This window comes from Anastrepha ludens, chromosome 3, assembly GCF_028408465.1.
Source record: "Anastrepha ludens isolate Willacy chromosome 3, idAnaLude1.1, whole genome shotgun sequence".
In the NCBI taxonomy this organism is placed as follows: Eukaryota; Metazoa; Arthropoda; class Insecta; order Diptera; family Tephritidae; genus Anastrepha; species Anastrepha ludens.
Genome location: NC_071499.1, coordinates 103,647,386 through 103,673,913, shown reverse-complemented (window position 1 = coordinate 103,673,913; position 26,528 = coordinate 103,647,386). Strand labels below are relative to the sequence as shown.

Genomic DNA, 26,528 nt, shown 5'->3' with positions numbered 1-26,528 from the left:
TTAGTTAAAAATGTATAGTCTTTTATTTAGTAAATTTTTTAAATGAACAATACTACATATCTTTTATTCATCACTCTTACTACTTGAAGGGACTAATGTTGTGCCATGCGTCTTCATATGCCCACTTAGGCCCGCATATTGCGCAAAACGTTTATCGCAAATTTTGCACGAATATTTCTTTACTTCGGCGTGGATCTGCTTATGTTGACGTAGGTGTTTAGAGCTTGTAAATGCTTTGTTGCATATATTGCATACTTTGTCTCGCACATTCCTGTGAACTAACATGTGTTCTTTATATAAACCTCTACCAAAGAAAGTTTTATTACATATTTCACACTTGTGGCTAGGCCTATTCTCATGCCGTCGTATATGCGTACTAATCTTCGATGATGTTTGGAATTTTTTTCCACACACGTCACAAACGTATGGCTTTTCACCGGTGTGTGACCGCATATGGATTTTTATTTCCGTGGTTGTGGCGCAAGGCTTGTCACATACCTCACATTTATACAAGTAGTCGTGTACATGCCGACGTAAATGTACTGACAAATTAGTAGCCAGCTTAAAACCATGTCCACAGACATGGCACTTAAATGGTAGAGAACCATCATGCGATGCTAAATGCACTTTGTACTGACAGGAGCCAGCAATTATTTTTGAACATATTGGACACTCGTAAGGGGTCACATCCACTTCGAGGTATGCTATATGATCATAATATTCGCATTCTGGTTCAAAAGCTTTATTTTGTCGTTGACTTATTATTTTTTGTTTCTTTTCATAGGAACAAATTTTTCTCAGTCGTGCAATTTCACAACCTACATCGTATTGTGTTAAGCGTAATCCCGTTTTTTTATTAAATTCTTCGTACACAGATTTTAACGCTTCTCGTCGTCTATTACTGAACCTATAAGTTATATCTGTTTCATCCCAGAGGCATGGATACTCTTTGTAAACGTTGGCTAGAATCATACACTGTGCGTCATTTAAAAGACTTTCGGGCGGCAGGAACTTTTTAGTTTTTGGAATAGTTCCATGATTTGTGGTCGTCTGTAAATAAAGCAAAAAACTATTAGACAACCATTAAAAGATAGAAAATGAAAAATAATAAAATCAAAATTAAAAATATATTATCAAGTATGGAAAGATTTAACAATTTAAGTAAAGAGAAAATACTAGTCCTTAAAATAATGCTAAATTCAGAACTGCGCAATGGAACTGCATACGTAAATATCGCAAAAAAAAGTATTTTGAAGTGTCCGCTAAACGCATGAAGAAACTTACGAATTAGTTCCTCGCTATTTCTTAACTTCTAAATATTATTAAATACTTTTTCGAATATTCTCCCTTACAGTAAAGCAGTTTTATACTGTCGCCTTTTAAATCCACGACTTGCAAATCACTAAAAAAATTATTTGTAGGTTTTGGCTTTGACAACCAGAGGGTTGTTTTTGTTGGATCAGTGTACAAAACCCTGCTCAGTGCGGTGAAGTTATCAGCCGTTGTAGTATATTTCTTCTAATGGAACAGGAAAGCGGTGCTAGACAAGTGGGTTTAAGTGGGCATGACATGCTGCGTTCACATGCTGGCTATATATTAAGTCTGGGCCAATTCTTGATAGGTAAGAGTTTAACCTACCACTATATCCGGAACATAATTGTGTCAGAATAACGCGTGTCCATGAAGCAGCTGAAGATGCAATGTGCCGTGTTAGAATCCGATACCAATATCTCATAAAGGTGGAAAGGGACTCCCGGGGAAAGTCGTTAATTTACTGTCTGTATACAGGGTTTGATTGAAAAGTAATGAGCCTTCCCGCGCTTAGCGTCTGCCAAGCGATCAACCGAATCGGCTGGTGGGGGAAAATGATCGTTGGACCTTCCCCTTCCACTAGAAACCGGTCCCAGTGTGCTGGCAACAGCGGTGCAGTCAACATCGCTCCGCGCGTGAAAGCTGTTTTAAAAGTGTGTTAGGATTTTCCAGTGGCGAAAATGCAGCGATCGTTGAAGGAACGTTACTCGATCAAATTTTTGCGTAAAGCTAAACAAAACGCCGAAACCATTGGGCTACTCAAGGAGGCTTACGGGGACCAATCTCTGTCCAGTGCCCAGGTAAAACGGTGGCACAAGTCGTTCAAGGAAGGCCGGGAGGACGTCGAAGACGAACAGCGATCTGGAAGGCCTTGATGACGCAAACAGACGAAGATGTGAACCGGGGTCGTGAATTTTTGAACATTGACCGTCGAGCTAGTCTACGTGAGATCAGTGAAGAGTTAAATTTAACTTATTACAATATGCGGGAAGTCGTGACCGGAAAACTTGAAATGCGCAAAGTGTATGCGATCCAAAAAACTGTGACAGCCGAATTGAACGCGATTCCGGCGGATGAGTTTAAAAAATGTTTCCTGCAGTGGAAGGACCGCTACCACCGGTGTATTGACGCTCAAGGGTCCTATTTTGAAGAATATTAGTTGTATAAGCCAAAAGGTTTAATAAAACTGCTTAAAAAAATAAGGCTCATTACTTTTCAATCAAACCCTTTATTGTAGGATCCAGTGGTTGTTGTGCATATGTCTGTACCTCGTCAGCCAATTGATGAAGATATCTTCTGATTGAGATGTTGGAAAGACATATTCCGTCGCTGTCCTGCGAGCAATACTTGGGTGGCATGATACGTATCACTTGTTCCATACGACCAGATGGGCGCTTCATAATTCAAAACTGGCAGACGGATTGCCTTAAATGTCGACGGCAATGTTTCTTTGTATTTGTCTTAAATGCTTCCAGCTAGCGACTTGAGGACTTTGTTACGGGTTTGGACCATAGAGCGGTCGCGCTTGTATGCGCCGAGAAGGTATCCAAAGTTACATCCAATTGCTTGGGTTGCTTAGTCGGAATTGGTGACATAAAAGCCTATATGGCTAAAATACCATTTCCGTTACAAACATGGCAAAAGTCATTTCTTGAAATTGACTGACACGAACTAGAAGCACTAAAAATATATCGTTCCCACGACAGTCGGTTCTACGTAACCGGAACGACCCGCATTTATATCCGTCCAAGGACTATCACTTCAGCAGTATTCCCCGTAAATGTATGGAGAATGTTTATACTACTACAACAACAACTAAAAATATATGGAACCAAACGTTGTCGAAGACCATAGTTTCTATGTTGCCAAACCGCCCCGATTTATATTCGGCCAATGACTAACCCTTCAGCGACATTCCTCAAAAATTTTAAAATGCTTTATGATGCTACAACAGCAACACGGTTATCATCGACAGGCCTTGAATAACATTCACAGAGAGACTTCCACTACAGCTTTAACTTTACATACATATGTATGTATATATTTTGACGAATCATAAACATACGCCGCGCAACTTCTGGTACCAATACCGAACGAATAAGGAACTAAAAGTAATATAAAGAGATAAAGCACTGAAATTTAAAAAATCATAGCTTGCTGGTCGCTTGCCGAGTTGCCGTAAAATTATGTTTACTGAGCTTCGCATTAGATGATCTCAATGCCAACAATTCAAGATATATCTGATCTAGATATTATATTGAAAAGACATTACAACAACATACCACAGGGCAGATACAACAAAATGTTAGTTTGGTAATCATTATAGCGTTAAAATTTATAAATTTTTGGGTTTTGACTAGGGTGGGCCATGTAAAATTTGCTTTTTGAATCGGCTATAAAAAAAAAGACTAATTAATATTTTTTCAAACTTTTTTTTTTTATTTTGAAGATTGAACATTGTCATTTATGAATGAAAAATAATATCGTTCAAATGACGGCCACGACTGGTTTTACAGTAGGCCGATTAACCCAATTTTTAAGCACATTTTCAATTGTTTTGGCTCCAATTTCATGAATGGCAACTACGATTTCGTGTTTTAAAGTATCAATCGTCTCTGGATGGTTCGCATAGCATTTGTCCTTAACGGCTACCCACAAAAAATAGTCCAACGGGTTTAAATCACAGCTCCGAGGCGGCCAATTGATATCGGAAGTTCGGCTGATTATTCGGTTTTCAAAAACGGTAGCCAAAAGTTCGAGTGTAACTTTGGCAGTGTGACAAGTTGCACCGTCCTGTTGAAACCAAATGTCGTCCATGTCATCCTCTTCAATTTTTGGAAACAAAAATTCAATGAGCATGTCACGGTAACGCTCGCCATTTGCTGTAACCGCGGCTCCTCGCTCATTTTCGAAAAAAAAAATGGCCCGATGATGCCGCCAGACAAAAAACCGCACTAAACAGTGACTCGTTGTGGATTCATTTGCTTCTCTACAGTAACGTGTGGATTTTCTGAGCTTCAGTTCTTGCACCAATTGAACTTTGTAAGCCTTCATACCGAGGTCTTTATGCAAAATTCTCCTCAATAAAGTGCGTGAAATGTTCAATTCTTGAGAACGATGACGAGTTGAGGTTGTTGTATGTTCATGCACATTTTCGGCTACAGCAGCAATGTTTTCGGGTGTACGCACTGTAGGAGCACGTTCACGTGTTGTTTTATCCATTAACGATCCACTTTCACGAACACGAATTGATCCACAAACTGTCTTGTTGGCAAATCTTTTTTTTGGAATTTTTTTTTTTCAAATTTCTCACAGTTTGAGTAGAAGACTCACCACTTTGGAAATAGGTTTTCAATATTCCCCAATTTTGTTCAAGCGTATAGGGTCCCATTGCGTAAATGTCAAACCTTTAAGTAAATAATGAACACATTTCACATGTCATTTGTTTTACCATTCTCAAGAAAATAGGTGGTTCAAAAAGCAAACGCTATATGGCCCACCCCGTACTTTGTTTGTATTTGCTATTTAAATTTTCATCTGAAATTTGCTACATTTCACGCCTAAGTTTGCTGTGTAAACCGAAACAAATTTGAATTTTTGTTTCATTCAGACTTAAATTATACAAATTTACTGTATAAATGTAAATTAAACTATATTTAATTATTTCTATTATTTATTTCCGTATCTATAACTGTATTTCCCCATTGAAAATTTTTTTAAATTAGTATTAAATTAAATTTTGTTTATTTGTATATGTAAGTAAAGTAATAAAATATTATACAATTAATTATTTTCTTTAACTAATCCAACACTCTTGGAGCTTATCTCAATTAATGTTGTGCCATGTGACTTAACATGCCCACTGAGTCCAGCATATTGCGCAAAACGTTTACCACAAATTTTACATTCATATCTCTTTTCATCGGCGTGAATCTGTTTGTGTTGTCGTAAATGTTTAGAGCTTGTGAATCCTTTATTGCATATATTGCATATCTTGTCTCTTATTTTTATGTGAACACTCATATGTTCTTTTACCAATGATTTTCTATAAAATGTTTTTGAGCAAATTTCGCACTTGTGCCGCGGTCGTTTCTCGTGACGTTGCATATGCACTCTAAATTCTGACAACGAACGAAATTTTTTGCCACAAATCTCACAAACATAGGGCTTTTCACCGGTGTGGTAACGCATATGCGCCTTTAAATCGGTAGTTGTTGCGCAGGTCTTGTTGCATATCTTACAGCTGTACATGTAGTCTTGGACATGTCGCCGTAAATGTACAGTTAAATTAGTCGTCAGCTTGAAACCATGTCCACAGACATGGCACTTAAATGGTAGAGAACCATCATGAGATGCTAAATGGACTTTGTACTGGCTTGAGCCTGCAAGTAATTTTCCACATATTGCACACTCATAAGGGGTAACGTCTACTTCGAGATATGCAAGATGTTCGTAATATTGACACCTGGGTTTATAAACCAAATTTTGTCGTTTGCACATCAACTTTTGTCTCTTTTCATAAGAGCATATTTTCCGAAGACGCGAAATTTCACAATCCAAATCACTTTGCGTTAGACTTAGCCCAGTTTTTTTAATAAATTCATCGTACATATTTTTTAACGCTTCTCGTCTTCTATTACTAAACCTATAAGTTATATCTGTTTCATCCCAAAGGCTTGGACATGCCTTGTAAATTCCAGCTAATATCACACATTGTTCTTCATTTAAAATGCTTTCGGGTGCTGTGAATTTTTTCGGTTTCGGTTTCGGTTCTGCCTGCAAAAAAAATGGGTAGACATTTTTAAAACAGCCACTATAGAAGTAAAAATTATTATATGATTTCTTCTTCAAGGAGACCCAATTGAACTTCAACTTTTTAAAATGCTGAAAAAATTTTGAATAGCAATTAAATTTTTCGAATTTCGGCAAGAGCTATGCCAATAAATCGTCAAATCAATACTTTCTTGCGCACATCAACAGTTCCGTATTTCATTTACTTGCAAAATGCTGTTGCAAAAAAATTTAACGCGCTTGAATTTGAAATGAAATATGAAGCGACAATCTATCATCAAAATATTTGGTTATCCGCGGCTTTGGAGCATTTTCTACAACTTGACATTTCCACATTTTGTCGTTACGATTCAGAAACGCCAACTGAGAGCGACTCAATGTTAAAGTTTCCATAAAAAAACTGGGAGAGAAATGTTCAACGTTGCCATCGGCTAAAAAAGTGCACAGGTTTTAAGTGGGTTAGCGTTCAATTGGATAACCCTGTAACTTACTTTTTTCTTAAATGAGTCCTTACTTAATCAAAGCCAGCTTCAAGTCACTAATGTGTGTTAGTGATAAGTAGACGTTTTTTCGCTTTTATTGGAATCTTTAATAATGAACGAGACGCTCAGTATGGAAAGCAGCTAGCTGCTGGCAAATAAAAGTGCGGACAAAAATTTCTTTCCTGAACGCATATTATTACATAAGTTTTAAAGGTTTATTTCCGAAAGTCTGGTATGGATCGAATTATCTTGAAATTTGAAATAAGCAACACTCGGCAAAGAAACGCTTTAATTCTTAACACAATCTCCAATAAGGTCGATAAAATTCATCCACCTGGCAGTAATTCATAACCTAATTCAAGCAATTTTGATATTGCGAACTACGCTGGTGCACTGTAGTGGTGAAAGAAATTTTTTTCAATCGGCGACACAGCCACTCAATAACTTTCTATGATATGCGCCAGGCACCTTTTCCATGTAAGTGACACCATGATCAGAGCCATCTTGGCCTTCTTCAGACCCGATTCACCATGATACGTCCACTGTGCCGACGGTTATTCCCAGTTGTGTTGCATTTTCGTTCACGGTTACGAAACGGTGCAAAAAGTCATTCGAATTGCCATTGTATGATACATCGCCAAAACCACTTTGAAGTTGTCAAACATTTACTTTAACTTCCTACAATGAACGAACGATAATCCATGTTATAATCCTCATAGCCTTTCCAAGTTCGTCGTTCACTCGTCGACCGTCGAATGACATACCGTTGATTTTAACAACCATTTCTCGACCGGTTGTAGTTGTTGTTGTAAAAGTCTACAACCGGTTTTCGGCATTTGCTTCGCCCACAAAAGTTCAGTTAGACCAAAGTTCGGTTTTCGCCAAACATTTTTCGTTTTTGTTTATTGCAAGATTCAAACATAACTATGGTTTTATTTACTACATATAGTTAAATAAATAAATTTGAAAAAAGGGTAGAAATGTATACAATTCATTCTTTGTCACCGTAAAGCCAAGCGGAATAGAACTTTTGATCTCATTGAATTATCTTAGAGCGCGGGCAATAGGAACATTTCGCGCATAATTCGTTTTTAGCAATTTAAGGTGAAATGGGTGTTGAGTAGAGATCTAGTAGGGCTACAAAACAATTGACAGTGAGAGTATAGACCTTCTACTATCTAGATACTTTAAATTCAAAAAAATCATACGGCAATTATAGAAAGGGATAGGATATAAGAATTTTAACTACCTGGGAGCATATTTACAAATTAGTGGCAAAGCCTTCCGATAAATGTTGTATACTATAATCTAGAGCAAATAAAGGAAGTAAAAAGTAATTTGAGAGCTTAAGGGACAAGTCTTTAGACTTGATATTTTTAAGTAAAACTGTTAGTTTTTAGAAGTGTAAACCAGATATGCACCAAGTACCACTAGTTATTGATCTTAAATTTTAAAAATTTGTTAAAATGAGCAGTGCTAATCTTTTCATTTTAGGCAATAAATTTTTTGAAATTGGAGATATTATATACTGAATGACAACTGGAATAACTTCTTTCACTACCAGAATGTTTCTAAGTATTTCGAGATTTTTAAAATTACTGTTGTAGTTCTAAAGCAATCCGATCTTAACAAAAACTTTATAAAGTGCCCTGGCACAGTGCCTTAAGCAAACTTAAATGTTACTACGTAATTAGAAAAACCAATTTCTTCGTAAATTAAAAAACAATAATAGCGCGTTTTCAGTCTGCAAGAGAAATAATAGGAAATACTCCAAGAAAGTCTTACGATTGGATAAATTCTTATATAGAAACTACGTCCTATGCTTTGAAACCAACTTAAAATCAAACCCAAAAGCATTTCGGTACTTTGTTAATTCGAAAAAATCTTGTTCTTGCATCTCGTCGGCACTTTTTAGTGGTGAAAAAACTGCTGTACACCTACAGATTCTGCTCTTTTATACGCTGAATTTTTTAAGTCAAATTTCTTAACTGAATCTATATTAACTGTGATGATGAAATTTCTTTCAATATTTATTCAACAATTTCTAGAATAAAGCAAAATAAAGCTTACTTCTAAGGATGTACCTAAAGGCGACTTAAATACTCCTCACAGAATTTATTGTTTTACCATTTTGCAAGTAATCCGCAAACAAAATTCCTTTCGCATCCTAAAAAACTGATGTTACAAACTTCTTGGCCGATTTCAGGACATGAATTAATTTCGAACCAGGTTCATACCTTGTTTTGATTTAGAATCATGGTGATAGACCCAAGTCTCATCCATAGTTATGAATCGATGCACAAAATACAAAAGGATAAACCTTTCGAAAACACTCTAAATGTTGCTGAGAAAGTCGCTATCGAATGTGTTTTTGTTCCATTGTTAAGAAATGCGGCACCCATTATGCACACAGCTTTCTGAAACCCAATACTTCAGCCAATATTGCTTATACTACCCAATGAGATGTTGCTTATACTACCCCTTCACTCGACGATTTTCCAATACAATATTCTGTATTTTTCTACGATTTCTGTTGCTGTTTTTGAACGTCCTTGACGTGAATTGTCTTCAAGGCTTGTACGACCACGTTTAAATTCAGCAACCCATCTTTCTCCTGTACTAATTGATACTTTCAATATCCTTTGCTTTTAAACCTCCCAAAAATAAAAATTCAATCTCGTCGATACTAAATGGCGTATAAACAAAGAATGAATTGGCAGAGTGAAGTGAAACTTCACATACGCTCATTTGAAGAGTGTATCCATATAACATAAAAAAACAAATTTAGGCTAGTAGATGGAGATGCAAAATTACGTTGGTCAATACTTGCAGCGCCGTCAGAAGGAGGACCTTTCCGAGCCGTTTAATACCAAACGAGGCTTCAGACAGGATGACCCGCTACCGTGTGGCTTCTTTAACCTGATGCTGGAAAGGATCAAGCGAGCCGCAGAACTCAATTGCTCAGGCACAATTTTTTATAAGGGCGTACAATTGTTGGCGTATGGCGCTGATACTGATGCCATCGGCTTTAACAACCGTACCTTCTGTCATCAAACAGTCGGCGCGATCGTTGGCTGGGTCATGTCGTCCGAATGGATACAAACGCTCCAGCTCTGAGAGTTTTCAATGGTGGTAGTAGAGGAAAAGGGCAAACCTCCTCTGCGTTGGAAAGATCAGGTGGAGAAGGGCTTTGCTTCAATTGGTGTGCCCAATGACATCGGTTAATACTAGAAAGAAACGATGTCCTCTCACTCAAATGGTGAACCCGCGTTGTACTATTAAATCTTTCACAACTTCTCTCTTTTAGACCTTTCGCTGCTATACACTGCGCGCAATTTCGAATCCATTCGGCAACTGCTGCTCTGCAATTCATCCAGTAAAATCGCTGCTTAATATTCTCCAGCGTTTTAAGGATACCCAGATGAGCTCCACTTGACCCATTGTGGAATTCCTCTAAAACGGATGTAATTCTGGATTAAGCATAATCAGATTACGAGAATGATTTCCGTATCCTCCTATTCTGCATGCTCTAGCGTCTGTATCAACAACGCTAATTTTGGCGTAGAACAAATAATCTCTTTCAGCTGCAGGAACGCCTCTCCTATAATCCGAAAACTGCCAAAACTCATCTCCTATGCAATATCACACTCATCAATTTCCACCTGCCAGTACTCACTTTTTAAATCAAACGTGAAAAATCATTTCGCACCGGTCTAAGTGTCGAGAGTGTCATTTATTAGGGGTAACGAGTAGCTGTACTTTTTCGTGACTTCATTCAGCTCTCTATAATCTACACAAAACCGGTGCGACAATCTTTCTTTTTAACCAGCACAACCGGTTACTCAACTTTGCTTCATATCTTGGATTATTTGATTTGCTTCTTCGCGCTTTGCTAGTGGAACTTGTCGAATTGGCTTTGCATCTCCTGTGTCTCGATCCACGATGGTATTTTTTTCAAACTTCCCGCCATCACCGCTGAATATGTAGCCGCATTTTCCCAGCAATCTCTTACCTTTTGTCCGCTCTAGCCCTCTTAATTTCTGCAACCAAGTCCTTATGAAACCTGGGGTTTTCCTTCCTGCTCCCTGAAATTCTTTACTTTCCTGTTGTGCGCCATTGCAGTTCATTATGGCTTCTACAGTACGACATATCCCAATTACAGCTGTTTTATCCAGAATGATTGGTAGCTTGAAATCATTTAGTACCCTTACTGGAATTCTCGTGTCTTTACCCGTCTCTACTAGTGTTCTTCGACGATTATATTCGCCGTCTCATGAGCAGATTCTATGACTCACATTTTACCCGTCCCTCATCCTTCTTCCATATTAGCCCATATGACTGTTTCAGATTTTGGCGAGATCCGTTCACGGTGACTTAGGTCACCTTTCTGGACTGTATGTTGCGCACATACTCAGTACTCAGAAGTATCTCCATATTTTGATACGATAGAATCCTTTTAACCAAATCCAAGGTAAATCCATGCAGCAGCGTGAAATCCACACCAATTATTACTTCGTCTATGATTTCAGTCAGTAAAAATGTGTAAACTACTGACAAAGCTCCAATAACGACAAACTACCTTTTCGGAAATCTCTCTCCTGTAGCTGTCTGAAGCTTATAGCCAACCAATGGTTCCATATTACCATTTACCAAGTCTGACCGAATGATCTAGTTCGTTGCAGCTGCGTCAAGAGTAAGCACCTGGGATCGACTATTTAAAGTTCTCCTTACAGTCAAGTTATTGATTTTTCATCCAATTTGCGAGACGGAGACTAGGAGACATTCACTTGTGTTTCGGGAGTACCATTGTCAACCACAGCGCTTCGCATCTTTCCTTTTTGTGTGGTATACTGCAGTTGCGTGCAATATGTCCCATCTTACCGAAGTTGTAACACTTTATACTCGCACTGATGGGTCGTGGCATTTCAGAAGAGGCCTCTCGTATTATTCTCCTTATTGTTTCTTCGACTTCAACCCGATGGACTTTGTGCACTGGCTGGCTAAGACGAGCTGCTGTTTACGACACTTTCCCTTTCGGTGTTGAGTATGATGCTCGTTTCGTGCCTGAAGCTCGTACACCCCTTATAAATGCTTGGAACTTCATCTTTTCAACGAAGTCTGTTGTTTCCTTGGCATATGCCAAATGTGCTTAACGCTCAATTTCTGTCGCATATTCGCAAGATCCCATTTGTCCTTTTGCAGCGATCCGTCAGTTTCATTCGGAACATTTACTGCCTGTGGTCACTCCCGTAGCGACTCTCTATTATTGTTGCCATAAGATTCTCATAGTTACCCCCGAGACAACTAATGCAGCAATTTTGTTTGCAGTACTCCAATGATTTGTTCTTGCTGTTGCTTGGAGCTTGTTTAATTGTAGTTCACAGAGGTGGGTCTTTACTGCATTTACATCCAACTCAATCGTTTCCAATTTCGACTAATAGTATCTTCGCTACTCTTAATTTGGATATACGAGTATCCTGCATTTGCAGCTGCGAATTTATCTGCGACGATAACTCCGATGACATTTGTGACATCTGCAATGATATTTCCGCTGTATTTGCGGAATATTTCTGCTGTGATGATATTTGTACCATCTGCAATGACATTTTTGATGATATTTGTGACGATATCATTGCGACGACTGCGATGATATTTGGGACAGCATGTGCAACATCTGCGATGATATTTGTAATATTCCACCCATAATCACATTCATGTCTGCTTCTGGTGCTGGTCCTGGATTCTCTGTTTTTCTTCGATTTTGGTCGAAGAACACATATTCTTCGACATCGACGCCTTCTGTCTCCATAGCCGTGCTTGTAAGCTCATCTAGCTTTGACATTTTCACTATCCTGTTCTATGGGACTTTATTCAAAAATTCCACTTCTGACACCAAAACCAACAGGAATTTGTTACTTTAAAATCTCTCACAATAATTCCTCTGAGTTTGATCACTGGATTGTTAATTTAAAAAAATCACGAACTAATGGCAACACAAATTGCTTGCTTTATTACTTTTCGTTTACACGCTTACTGGCTTAACTTCAGACTGAATATTCTATACGTATGCATTTCTGCATATATGGATGTGCTTAAGGGGGGAGCCTGGGTTATGAGGTCTAAAAATTGCATCTCTTTGCGATTTTTTTTTTAAGGAAAAAATTAATTTAGCACTGCAAAGGTTTTTCTATCTTTTAATGAACATTTAAAAAGTATAACAAATTTTTGTACTGGTTAAAATAAGTTGAAAAAAATATTTAACATAGAAATTAGTAGAGCGCTGCAACGCTGGAGTTTCCAACTGGCGTACAAGATACAGCTCGTAATTATTATTTAAAGCAAAAAATTCAAACGGATTTATAATTATTTATTCTAGATGAACTAAGAAAACTGAGAGAAATTCCAAAATTTCAACTTTTTGGAGGTTTTAAAGAAAAAAATGTCTTTCTATAAAAAAAAAAATTCACTTCAACTTGGTATAAAAATCTTGAAACAATTTTTTTTATCTATTTTGTTAGTTCAAATAGAAGAGAATTTAATACTGAAGGGAAAAAGCTATGATTCATTTCAAAAGGTTCATTAGTTTTTTTTTCATTCATGTACGCCAATTCAAAGAAATCATAAAAATGAAAAGTCGAGAAAAGAAGATAAAGATTTGTACTATAGCTGTCCAGTCACAGCGTAACTACCTAACGCTCGCCTACCTTTGGCTTTGTATCTACGGAAATATTGAGAATTAGGCTCTGTAACTTTGTGTGAATATTCTGAAATATATTAGGAATCGATTAAAACGAAAAAAAAAAAAATTGATTTTTTTGACTTTATAAACCAGGCTCCCCCCTTAATAACTATCGTAATTTCTCGATTTGGCAACTCGTATCTTATAGCGAGTTCTGCCGTGTCATATGTGACAAGGCTTTTTGTTGCCAGTTAGTTTTGGAACTTTCGTGATTTGCAACAATATATCATATATTTAACGCCATTTCATTTTCGAAATTATGATAACATCCAACAAACTTTTTTTCAGTTGTTTGCACAGGAAAGTAGAATTTTTGTTACAGCCAAATTAGTTGAAAAAATAGCATATAATTTCAAAATTTTTATACTCGTATTACACATTTGAAAATGTAAGTTGAAAACTAGAATGTTTCTAATTTTTTATTGAGCTACTATACTATATAATATGAGCTAATATACTACATACTATAGGCACGTATATTCTCGTAAAGCTTGAACTTACCCGAACAGTTTGTCTCCTCGGCTTTAAAAAAGTATTTAAATCTGAATACCAAGCAGGAGAGTATGTTTTCCCTTTTGAAATGTAGATTTTTTTTCGCACCATTTCTGTTCGAAGCCTGGTACTTAATTTTCCAATTAATTTTCGGATGGTATCCCATTCAGTTGGAATGCCCACTTCTTCGGCTATACTCTTTATCTCTTTTTCCTTTCTTCTATTATACCTTGGTAATTGAAGGTCTGCATCCCACAGTGCAGGTCGTTTCTCATAGTTTGCAAATATTGCAAGTATCATATTTTTATCAAACATTTTTCCAAGTCCTAGGGCCTGTGAATTAAAAAGGAGTGTTATTTAATACAAAACCTGAAAAGGCAATAAACTGAATACCAAACCTTTAAGCAAGTCGTAAATTCCACGTCGTCATCGGAATTGTCAACTATTTCGGAAAGTTCAGCGTCAATGTTATTGGGCACATTATTATCCTGTTTAAAAAGTATTTAATATACTATAGTGTATATTTGGGTTTTAAATAGAAAATGTATTCTACTAACAGTTAAACTCTCCTCACTCTCTTCGCTCATAAATCTATCCACAAACACTTCTTTTACATCCAGTGATTCACTCATTTTGCTGTCATCCAATTCTATTTCAACTCTTTCGAAGTCTCTTAAATTGGAATTACTATCATCGCTTTCCTGTAAAAACATGAATACATTTGCAAAAATTAGTAAGCTTGAATTTATCGTAAGGATAAGGAACCAATTTTTGTTTAATTATATACGTATTTATATATTATTCTCTTATTACACAATGGTCAGCGATGTAAACTATTAGTTGCTACGAAAGATGGGGTTCATCACCTATTGCAGTATCTCTAACGTAATTATGTCAGTGATAGGCGGGTGTTATGAGAGATTTGAAGTCTGCAACAGGCACTGATACGGCTCTGATTACCGAGTGAGAGTGAAGGTAGTAATAGTATTTCGTCATAGATCGTTCAAAACCTTTCGATATGCCGCCACTGTTCTTGTTATACCAGCATAAAAAATAAATGTTCATAGAGATAGCTTCTAACATTTCACGTACACAAAAACTGATTATGCGTGTCTATTACAGTATGGTCACATATGCAGATAATCTCCCCAATCTCAAGCTTAATTCATCAATCCGTAATTGAATAGGGGGATTGGCCACACTCTTTTGCCCCCTTAGTAGTCGCCTTTTACTAATTGCTGTCAATCGTTTACTGCTGGCGGTTAAGTATGCTATTAAACAAATTGCTGATTTTTTTTCCTTCCATATATTTATTATTTATTTTATTATATTTTTATTCTGTGAATTCAAGGCAGGATTAATAATGGAGCAACAAATTAAATTACCGATCCACTCCTGAGCAGGCCTTAAGATGACACTACCTGTTGCACTGATTACATCTAACCGAAGTTAAGTTCGAGTGAAGCTGTCTGTTGGCAAGCGCAGCAGAAACAAATTTCGCTTGCATGGAGCTACTCTACTAACGAAAGACGAGAGATGAGGTTCAGCGACAGGGCAGGTTTACTGTGGCGGCAGTCCTTGGTCGGAGAACCGGCTGTCCGGAAATGGCGAAATATATGTTGTTGTTGTTGTAGCAGTTCAATAAGCCCTACCAGTGCGGTGTAGTCACCGATCATCATGGTCTAGCTTATCTAACGTTAGGCTCATGAAACGTGCTGTTTCGCAAGATTGAGACCTTAATTGAGCCAAAATTATGCGGGTCTCCCGAGGCAGCTGAGGCTCTTCGTTTGTTGTTGTTATTGTTGTAGCAGCATAAACATTCCCCATGCTTACATACGGTGAATGCTGCTGGAGGAACAGTCCTTGGCCGGATATAAATCCGGGTCTTCGTTTGTAATGGGTGGTGGTTGGACAGTTCTACGCACCAGAATGACTCTGGTTTTTCTCTACCAAGGGCTGCCGCCCCAGTAAACTAACCCGGTTCGACATTAGCGGAACGACCCGGATTTATATACGGCCAAGGATTGTCACTCCAGCAGAATTCCCCATAATTGTATGTAGCCCTGTCTAGTACATTAATCGTCACTGGAGCAGATTCATGCAGCAAATTGCTCCCAATACTTCTATTGAGGGCTGGCCTTGAGCCTAACCCTAACCCGAAATTTATTTCTGCAACGTTTTCCAAAGACGGTTCCAGTCTCCACTAGCCCTGTCTTGCATTTCAGCATAAGCACGGCCTACACTTTTTCTCCTAACAATCCAAATCAACTCAACTCGGAATGCCAACACTGTTCTGTCATTTACTAATAATTTGTTTGGTCATGGGTTTTGTTGTAAAATACGGAGAATTACTGAAAATTCGTTCATGGGGTAGCGCCAAGAAGGTTGCGTCTTCAACGTATCGCTATTTTTTAGGCTCCAGATTGATGCAGCTGCGTGGATATGAAGTCAAAAACGAAAAGAAAAAACACAGAACCAATTCACTTTTATTAAGATATTTCCGTCCACAGCTTTTCACTTAAGCAAATTCTAATTACTTTTGGTTTTGTAAATTTACTATATATTGACTAACTCATATTCTTTTTATAAGAAACTAAAAAATACTGTTTATTATCGCTTTACTTTAAAAGACTTTTAGCGTTCCGAAGTAAGGATCAGAAAGGAGTCTTATTATTGATCTTGGTGGGAATGTTTTTGTAAATTTCAAAAAATGTACCTCAAATATTGCTCAAGGCTTTTGGACCGTTATTGCTCGTTTATGGGAGCATTTTAGAGTATTTATTGTGCATTCATCTAAGCGAACTTTATATTCAGCTAAGGGACCGTTATATTTCAAGTCCAGCCGTGAGGCACTCACAGATTCTGTGCTAAGGAATGTGAAAAACGAGGTGAATAACTAAATTATTAAGAAGAAACCTGTTTAAAAATTACGTAGAAGGTAATCTGCAGAAATAATAGATCTTATTAAGAAAGAAAGCCTTTGCCTAACGAAAATAATGGAAATTAAGGGGGAAGTCTACTGTGACAAGGGGAAAAACAGGCTTATTTTCCGGATTTTATTTCTAACAAAATATTGCTCGTACATAAAATCTATTTAAACTCTTATCTTTATTATATATTTAAGTTTTTGAAAAAAAAATTTTAAGTCAAAATATTCAAAATGGCCGCTGTGGCACTTCTGCAAGCGCAGGTCCGCTTTTCTTAGGTGCCTAAACGGTGTACATGAAATCTTACGTTTCGGTGATCTAAAACAAAAAAACAAAATATTGTTATCATATACATAGTATTGACTCTCGTCTGACGTAGGATTATGTCGATAAAAAATTTTGGCGTTGAAAAAAAAATTCTTGAAATTTTTTTCTTTTTTTTTGCCTAAAATTGATGTTACTATTGTTTATAACAATTTAACAAATAACGATATCAAAAAAATCCTATGTCAGACGAGAGACACTATTACAGAGAATATATAATTAAATTTTTAAGCTGATTCATTTATCAGAACTCGAGATATCGTGTACACCGTATACAAAAACTTAGTTTCGAGAAAAATGCGTTTAAAGTTTCAGTATAGCAGGTACGCGCTTTGGAGCGCTTCGGGAAAAGGTCGAAATTTCAACGAAGAAAAATTTAGCCAGCTGTAACACATATTGTACCTTATTTAAGAGGGTTCAAAGTATTTTTTAAGCTAATAAAAAAAATAGATTTTTTGAAAAATTCACAGTAGACTTCCCCCTTAACGCTTAAGCTTTTGAGACAACCTTATATTATTTTTTGAAATTATACATTTTTGACTTCCAACATCAAGTGTTCTATGAATTTCCTTAAGCAAGTTTGTGATATTTTTCCATAGGATTGGTTATATTTTGTTTTTGATTATATGAATGTAGGTATATACCGACTTCATTGGATTTGGAATCATTTTTTAGGCTCGGGAAATATACACAAGCATTTTAGGATCCTTTGGTTAGAAGGGTCATTTGATCATTCTTGCATTTGCATGTGATTTTGACACATCTCCTGGGAGGTAACATTTGTTCTGTTTTTCTGTTCGTTTCTGACGTCAGAAAAAAAGTTTCTTTAAGGGGGTAGTATGGTATTTTTTCATTTTATTGTGTGAAAAGTTTGAAGTGCATTAGAGTAAAATTGACAAAGACACAAAGGATTAAGTATCTACCTCTCCAACCGGATTTCACGCTGCCGAAAATCTTTAAACGCGTTTTTCTCACACTTGCCTTTTTTACGGTCGGTGTCCACTGTAGATTCATATCTACTGCACCGATTCTTTTCAAATTTGGTTTTTTTGTTTCTTTACTTTATTCACGAGGTAATGACGTCGAGTTTTTTTTTTTTTAAATTTTGTCATATTTTAAAACAACAAAGTTTTCAAGTTTTTTTTTTATGAAAAATCGGTGTTTTGACTTCAAAGCGCTTTAGAAAATTTAAAAAAAAAAAAAAAAAAAAAAAATTCGACGTTGTTACCTGCGAAACTTAGCTTATTAGCTGATGAAATCAATTTGGTTTTTTTTTTTTTTTTTTTTCAGTCTCCGACTATCACCCAACGCGAACGGTTGTGATTTATCTGAGTGCGCATATATATTCAGTGAATAACTATCAAAGACTACAAACTGGTAAAACCCACAAAACAAAAGAACAAACAAGCAAAACAATAACAAAATACCAAATCGGCGACCACAAACAGGTAAAACCCACAAAACAATAGAACGAACAACAGCATACCATATTGTCAAACAAACAAAAAACAATAACACAAACCCAAATAAACGTGCAGCTGCACTATCAACAACTAAAAACTAAACAAGGAACAAAGGAAAATAACAATTACACAGGCGATAACAGAAACAAAGTAGAAAAATGGACGATCCACCGGATCGAGGAAAAACCAACAACCAGCTCGTTTTCACAACGAACAAAAACAAAATAATGAAAAATAATACTAACGCACCAAAATACCTAGTTATATCAAGAATCGAAAACACAGAAACGCTAGTAAAAGTGTCCCCCTTCCTAATAAAAAGGGTTATCGACTCAGTGTGCGGTGGAGAGGTAGAATTGTGTAAAAAAATAAAAAGTGGAAATATTCTAATAAAAACGAAAACCCATGCACAAGCAACAAAACTAATTACTCTCACATCATTCACACCCACCATAAAAGTGGAAGTGACAGAACATAACACCCTAAACACCACAAAAGGAGTTATTTTCTCAAGGGAATTGAAAGGGATACCAGAGGAAATAATCAAAGAAGAACTGAAACACCAAAATGTAAGTGAAGTAAGAAAAATAATGAAAAAAATGGACCAAAGTTTAATCGAAACCGGTTTACTAATCATCACGTTCGACCATCCAACACTGCCAGACGACCTACTTATCGGCTACGAAAAAGTAAAAATAAGACCATACATCCCACTTCCCCTCAGATGCACCAAATGCCTAAGATACGGACACTCGCAAAGAGTATGCAATAATACTCAAGTATGCATAAACTGTGCAAAAGCCTCACACACCGACCCTGAACTAAACGAGAAGTGCACCAACCCCACTGCCTGCAGCAGTTGTATCCAGCAAGGAATTAACAACACAAACCACAACGCCTTGAATAAAATATGTCCAATATTCATAAAAGAAAAGGAAATACAAGCCATCATAACACTAGAAAAAGTGGATAGACGAAAAGCAATCAGTACATACGAAGACCGTCACCCACAAAACACATCATACGCAAAGAAGGCAGCAATTATACCAACATCAATTCCAACACAACCCACAACTCACACACCAATAACAAACAGAACACCAAAAATTGACAAAACGCAAGCAACCAGCTCCAACAACACCAACAATAATCCATCACACTCATCAATCTTACCACATAATTCGCCTCCACCACATACATCGGCCTCCACGCAAAGAGAACAAACCGACTACTCAGACGTCTTACTCAACAGCACCATTACTCCAGAAAATACCATACAAAAAATTGTTAAAGAAAACAAAATCAGAATCCTGCCAAAAAATATATCCAACAGAACCAAAAACGAAATAAAAAAGATAAACAAGACAACAAAAAGAGCCAAGCGCAGCACAAGCCCAGCTACTTTAAACAACGGCGATTCAGAATCTTCTGAATCAATGGCAACCGACTAAACAACAAATAGAGTATACATACACCAATTATCCATACACGAACACACTCACATAAACACACACATAAGTACAATAATCTATACATGTAATTTATAAATAAGCAAACGCAACCACAAGAAAATACTTAGATAATATTTACACTATAACTCCACTTGATATGACGTTTCAAATACTGCAATGGAATATGAACGGTTATATAAACAACTACAATGAATTATTACTACTATTAAAAACATACAAACCACAAATTATATCTATACAAGAAACCCACTTACCCTCAAACTTCCAAAAAATTCCTATCCCCAACAATTTTTCACTGTATTCCTACAACTCAAATCTGCCATATGGTGGAGCAGCCCTTCTAGTACATAAATCCATCCAACACCAAATGATATCAACTAGCAAAGATTTCGACAACGTAACATTAGAAATTTATTCTTTAAGAAAATTCAGAATTACATCGGCATACATTCCGCCCTCCTCCAACTTTCAGACACACAGCTTAGAAAACGTATTGAACCAAACACAGGACTCACACATTATTACAGGGGATTTTAACAGCAGGCACCAAGACTGGGGCTCACACAAAAATAACCGAAAGGGGAACATACTAGCAAACTTCATCAACCAATCCAACTATATACTTTTAAATGACAAATCTCCCACTCACCTTTCCACACATAACACGCTCACTCACCTCGACTTGACTTTCTGCTCTCCCGATCTCGCCGCACATGCGGAATGGAAGATCCTAGACGACTTAAATGGAAGCGACCACTTTCCGATTATTATTTCCTTATTTCCAACAAGAAATCACTCGCAGACACTCTTCAAGCCCAAATTCCAAGTCAATCTTGCAAATTGGGCACTATTCGAGAGAAAATGTACTCACTACGAGTCAATCAGACCTATTAGCCATAACATTAATTCCGAAGCCTTCAACCTAAAAAAAATTTTACTACAATCAGCTAACGAATCAATCCCTCAAACAAAACCCCATAACAAATCGAAAACTGTCCCTTGGTGGAATAGCCACCTTACTAACTTAAAAGCAAAAAAAAATAGACTATTCAACATATTTAGAAGAAATATGACTCAGGAAAATCTCCTTAACTACAAGAAAGTTAATTCCAAATTAAAACGCGAAATAAAGACAACCAAACAGTTATCGATACAGAAATTGACAGAAGACATAAATCCCAATACACCCACAAAAACCATCTGGACAAACATTAGACAATTCTGCGGATACAAATTATCTCATGGTATTCACTGCCTACAATCGCGCAATAATCCAAGCCAGATGTATACAAACCCCAAAGACATCGCCAATGAAATCGCTACATTCTGGAGCGAAAACGCGTCAGGTCTCAACTTCCCTATCGACTTTCAAACCAGAAAGAGAACAACAATAAACACCCCAGTCGACTGGATTCCTTCCAAGGAGTCGATAATTATAGAGCAAGATATAAACTACATAGAATTAACATCAGCACTCAGTAAATTGAAAGGGAAAACACCAGGCATAGATAGAATATCGTATCCAATGATCAAAAACTCTTCAAAGTCATTTAAACAACGCCTGTTAAGATTCTATAACTCCGTTTTTCAAAATTACATTCCACAAAGCTTCAAATATAGTTTAGTTATACCGCTCCCGAAACCCAAAACACAGAAAACCCTTGCAAATTCGTATAGACCGATATCACTTAACCTCTGTCTTGCTAAAGTTCTAGACAAAATAATCGCAAATCGGCTTTGGTGGCTTGTAACAGAACACAAGCTACTCAATAACCGTCAAACGGGTTTTATGAGAGGAAAATCAACAGCAGATACCCTACTTTTCTTAGATTATTTAGCGTCAACTAGACTCTCTTCAAAAAGCCATCTAACCCTCATATCCCTCGATTTCGAAAAGGCCTACGACAGAATCGGCATACACACTATAGTGGAGCAGCTCAAAACGTGGAAACTCGGCCCCAAAATTACGAAATACGTCATAAACTTCATGACTCACCGTAAATTTGCGGTACGCGTCAAAAACCAATTATCCGATATCCGGCCCATGGCCAATGGAACCCCCCAGGGCTCACCCATATCCGTCATCATTTTCCTCATCGCCTACAACAAACTAAGCTCCATCATATCTCGTCACAAAGAATTCGATTTCTGCGCATACGCGGACGACTTCTATATAATAATTAAAGAAAAAAAAGGGAAAAATCCAGTAATAGACATGAGGAGCATTTTCAGGGACATACTAGACTGGTGCAAGCATTCAGGAACGAGACTATCTCAAACAAAAAGCAAATACATCCACATATGTCGTAAACACAATTGCAAATGCACAATCTTATCGCAGGAAATAAACCTCCAGCCAAGCAATGAATTAAGAGTACTAGGCGTCATATTCAACAAAAGATACATGTGGAACTCTCACATAGATTTAATGAGCTCAGCACTGATAACACAACTTAATGTCATAAAGTGCCTGGCCACCCCAAAGTTTAATTGTGATACCCAAACTTTACTAACATTGGTCAAAACGCTACTCATTCCGAAAATAAATTATGGCATTTTTTTGTACGGGTTCGCCTCAAACTCACAGTTGAAAAAAATCAAAACAATACTTAATTCAGCTATAAGAACTGCCCTGGGGGCACTGCGCACCACTCCAATTGCTAACATACTCTTCGAAGCCAATATACGATCGGTAGAAAATCAGAGAGACTTGACCACGGCAAGGTTATTTAAAACAATTTTTGTATCAAAACACAACCCGCTCCACAACATCGCCCAAAACTACAAAAAAAGAAAATACATACCCAAACAAGAGCCAGCCATAGGCAAAATATTAAACCTCAGTGCAAAACTCAATCTACCTACAAAACATCCAAAACATACCATCCACAACTCGCCTTCCTGGATACTAAACCCTAAAGCAATTAATACTACCCTAAGTAACTTAAACAAAAACAACACGAACCCAATCCAGTATCAAACAAAGTTCTACGAAATTAAAGAGAAATACCACAACTACACCTTCATCTACACAGACGGATCTAAGACCGACAACAATACTACATACAGCATAACCTCACAAAACGAAGTTATAAAAATGTCAAACCTACCAAGCTACAGCTCAACATACTCTGCAGAAATTATAGCCATAAGTGAAGCTATAAACACAATAAAGAGCAAAAACAAAAACTTCGCAATATGTTCCGATTCCCTCTCGGCCATCAACTCAATAACAAACATATACAACTACGATCACTACCCAACCACCATAAGAAACATTATGATAGCGAAATACCCTAAAATCAAACTAATCTGGGTGCCGGGACACGCCAACATTACCGGAAATGAATTCGCTGACTACACCGCAAAACAAGCACATCAAACACCAACGCTAATGACACATAACTTCAACTTAACCGACATTAAAAAACATATAAAAAAACATTTTGACAACAAACAGAACCACACATGGACCTCAACCAATAACTGGTACCAACAGGTAAACCACACAAAAACCCACATAACAGACTTTATAAAAAATAATAAAAATAGGGTGACCCGACTAGACGTCATAAAGTTCGGGCGTCTTCGGCTAGGGCATACAAAGACTACACATGGACACTTCATGACAAACACCAACCCAACTACGTGCACGTGCAACCCGGACGTAACATGTACCATACCCCATATCCTTCTTCATTGCCCACTATACACCGCCCGCAGAAGACAAATCTTCAGGAACTCAAACCCAATGACGCATCTATCTTCCCCAACCTCCGATTCAATATCTTTAATAACCAAATTCCTTAAAATAACCAACCTATACCATAGAATTTAAGACACTATACAAAATAATTCCATATACACAGCTTAAGCGTAAGGCCTCGATGCTATCGCTTTATTTACAATTAGCTTATAAGATTTACTCTTTAAGTAAATTTTTTTTTAAATAAATAAATAAATTTGGTTTTTTGATTTTAGTTGATCCAGTAATGAGTTCTGAGGGACACCGCAATAAAACTTTTTTATGAGACGTCCGCGAAGATTCGCTGCCACCAACTCATTTCTTCATAAAAATCAATGAAAATTTCACACAATATTCTTTAAATATGACTTTATAATAAAGTAATTTTAAAATTTTGAATAAATCAACTGTGTCGACAAAAAAAATTTCGAAAAATATGCTTGTTTTACACCGAATTAACCATACTACTCCCTTAATATCGGACGCCCCTCAGCAGGCAATGGTGAATCTTCGTCATGAAAAGGCCCTTCATAAAAAGCCATCTGCCGTTTGCCGACGGCATATAGCGGCAGGTCCCTTCATTTGTGGAAAAACATCACAATGCATACCAGAGAGAAGGAGCTCGACCAGACATTCAATAAAGGGTATAAGCGCCAATCACATATTTATACATACCATATATACATAAATAAAATTCTATAAGCTTTTGATTTTAATAATTGTTTTTCACCTTTTTGTTCTCACAATTTAATTTGGATGTACAAACAGATGAACAAGTTTGAATTCGGGAATGAAAAATTGCTCATAAATTACCATTTTTTTTGCTTAAACTGCTTCAATAAAGCTCATTAAAAGTATATTTGACTACATTCATTCTTGATCTATGCTTTTAAATTCTGCTTATTAGAATTGGTACTTGTTTTTCAAACACCCGAGCTGCTTATTAGAAGGGATACTATATTCAGAATCAATTAACACCATATATGTACTCATCTAACACCCCTATCCCTCTGGACGCAACCTGTCGAAACATCTAGTTTCCTGGGCCTACCGTTAGATGAGCTAGACGAAGACGGCCGGTAATTATACTACACTGACAGGAAAAAGTTACTGCTACAACAACAACACCATATAATATGGTCTTCAACCTTAAATAAATACATATCTACTTCATTATATTTGTTACAATTTTTATGCAAAAGAAACTGTAATGTAATAGAATGTGACAAATTGTATATGGTAACACTATCTCAGGTAATATCCCACAACTGGCTGTTCTTTAAGTACATGTACATATTCAGAGAGAACGTAGGTTCGAATCTCGGAGAAAGACCAAAATGAAGAAAAAGATTTTTCTAATAGCGATCGCCCCTCGGCAGGCAATGGCAAATCTCCGAGTATATTTCTGCCATGAAAAAGCTCCTCATAAAAAATATCTGCCGTGCGGAGTCGGTTTGAAACTGTAGGTCCCTCCATTTGTGGAACAACAAGACGCACGCCACAAATAGGAGGAGGAGCTCGGCCAAACACCCAAAGGGTGTACGCGCCTATTATATATATATGTATATATTTTTTCTCACAAAAACCACAATTGAGAAAAACATATACATATTCCAAAAATACTTATACCAGGATGCACATGGCAATAGTATGTGATAGAATGTGGTTATTAAGAATAAATCCTAACAACTTGAGCAACCAAGCACTAATTAATTTGGCTGGTAGGGATCTATAAGCGTCCAGATAGACTAGTCTTTCGTTCCCACGACAGTCGGTTCTACGTAACCGAAACAAACCTGATTTATATCCGTACAACGATTGTCACTTCAGCAGCATTGGCGGCATAGGGATTGTTTATGCTGCTACAACAACAACTACAGTCTACCTGACCGCTCTGCTAGTCTGGACGGTAGGTGTCAAGATTCCTGACCTGTAGTTCTCATCAGACATGTTTTCATAAAAAAATATTAACAGATTTAAAAAGCGTAATCAGCAGATTATTACCGCATCAGGACATTCAAATATAATAAATATATAGCAATTACATATTACCTCTACCGAATATGCCCCCTGCGTGTGAATATCTCCATCATCCATTTCCTCGTGAAAATCTAAAGACAAATGGCTTTCTTCTATTTTAGGGCCAGTAAAATAAACTATATGATCTTCACACATGTGGCTAATGAAATTTTCTAATTGAAGGAAAGTGTAGTCACAAAGGCCACAATTGAGAAAAAACTCCTTTTTGCCAACTGATAACAGGGTGGTGATTTCACCACATTTCTTCAAGTCGTCGCTTTGAATTTTTTGTTTATCACTTTCTTCCATGATTTGTGTTTATAATAATATTACAACTGTTGTAGTATTTTGTTAACTAACACAATATAAACAATCTTTAGCACAGCTCCTTTAGTAATGAGCTCAGGCCATTAATACTCGATAACAACTCCCATAATCGATATTTACCATATTCACGATTTTTTCAATACTGCGTATCGATATAGTTTAGTGTTGACAAAAGCAATTTAGACTAATGCTAATATAATTTCCCACGTAGTACTAATCACATGTTTTAAAGTAATTCCAGAACTACGCTGCTTCATAATTAATATTATATATCACTTTGGCAGCTCTCCTTCAGGCTCCTCATTTTATTATTATTTGCTGTTAATATCGGTGATGAAAATCAGTATGGCGAAACTAAGATTATGCCTTATTTTATAACGAAAATTGTATAGATTTATACCATTGAATTTGCAGCATTAAGCAAAGTTATCATCAA

The 26,528-nt window shown here is 36.9% G+C and overlaps 1 protein-coding gene across 2 annotated transcripts; it reads right to left on the bottom strand.

Moving 5' to 3' along the window:
- Positions 1–26,167, bottom strand: LOC128858657 (zinc finger protein 721-like). 2 transcript variants are annotated; one of them, XM_054095105.1, is made up of 5 exons: positions 25,799–26,167; positions 14,373–14,516; positions 14,214–14,303; positions 13,825–14,148; positions 1–1,050 (listed from the first exon to the last, which is right to left on the bottom strand). In XM_054095105.1, exons 1-5 carry the CDS (start codon positions 26,072–26,074, stop codon positions 64–66), a joined length of 1,821 nt encoding a protein of 606 aa, XP_053951080.1. In that variant the 5' UTR covers positions 26,075–26,167; the 3' UTR covers positions 1–63. The 2 variants fall into 2 exon arrangements, with proteins under 2 accessions (XP_053951080.1, XP_053951079.1); XM_054095104.1 differs by lacking the exon at positions 1–1,050 and adding an exon at positions 5,033–6,087.
- Positions 26,168–26,528: the final 361 nt, after the last annotated feature.

What these genes read in the sequence shown, in the direction of transcription:
- LOC128858657 (XM_054095104.1), bottom strand. Translation starts at nt 26,074, where the DNA reads ATGGAAGAAAGTGATAAACAAAAAATTCAAAGCGACGACTTGAAGAAA. An exon ending in AGAGTGAGGAGAGTTTAACT is followed by an intron (nt 14,304 to 14,372) that starts GTTAGTAGAATA and finishes CTTTTTAAACAG; the next exon opens with GATAATAATGTGCCCAATAA. An exon ending in AATTTACGACTTGCTTAAAG is followed by an intron (nt 14,149 to 14,213) that starts GTTTGGTATTCA and finishes TTTAATTCACAG; the next exon opens with GCCCTAGGACTTGGAAAAAT.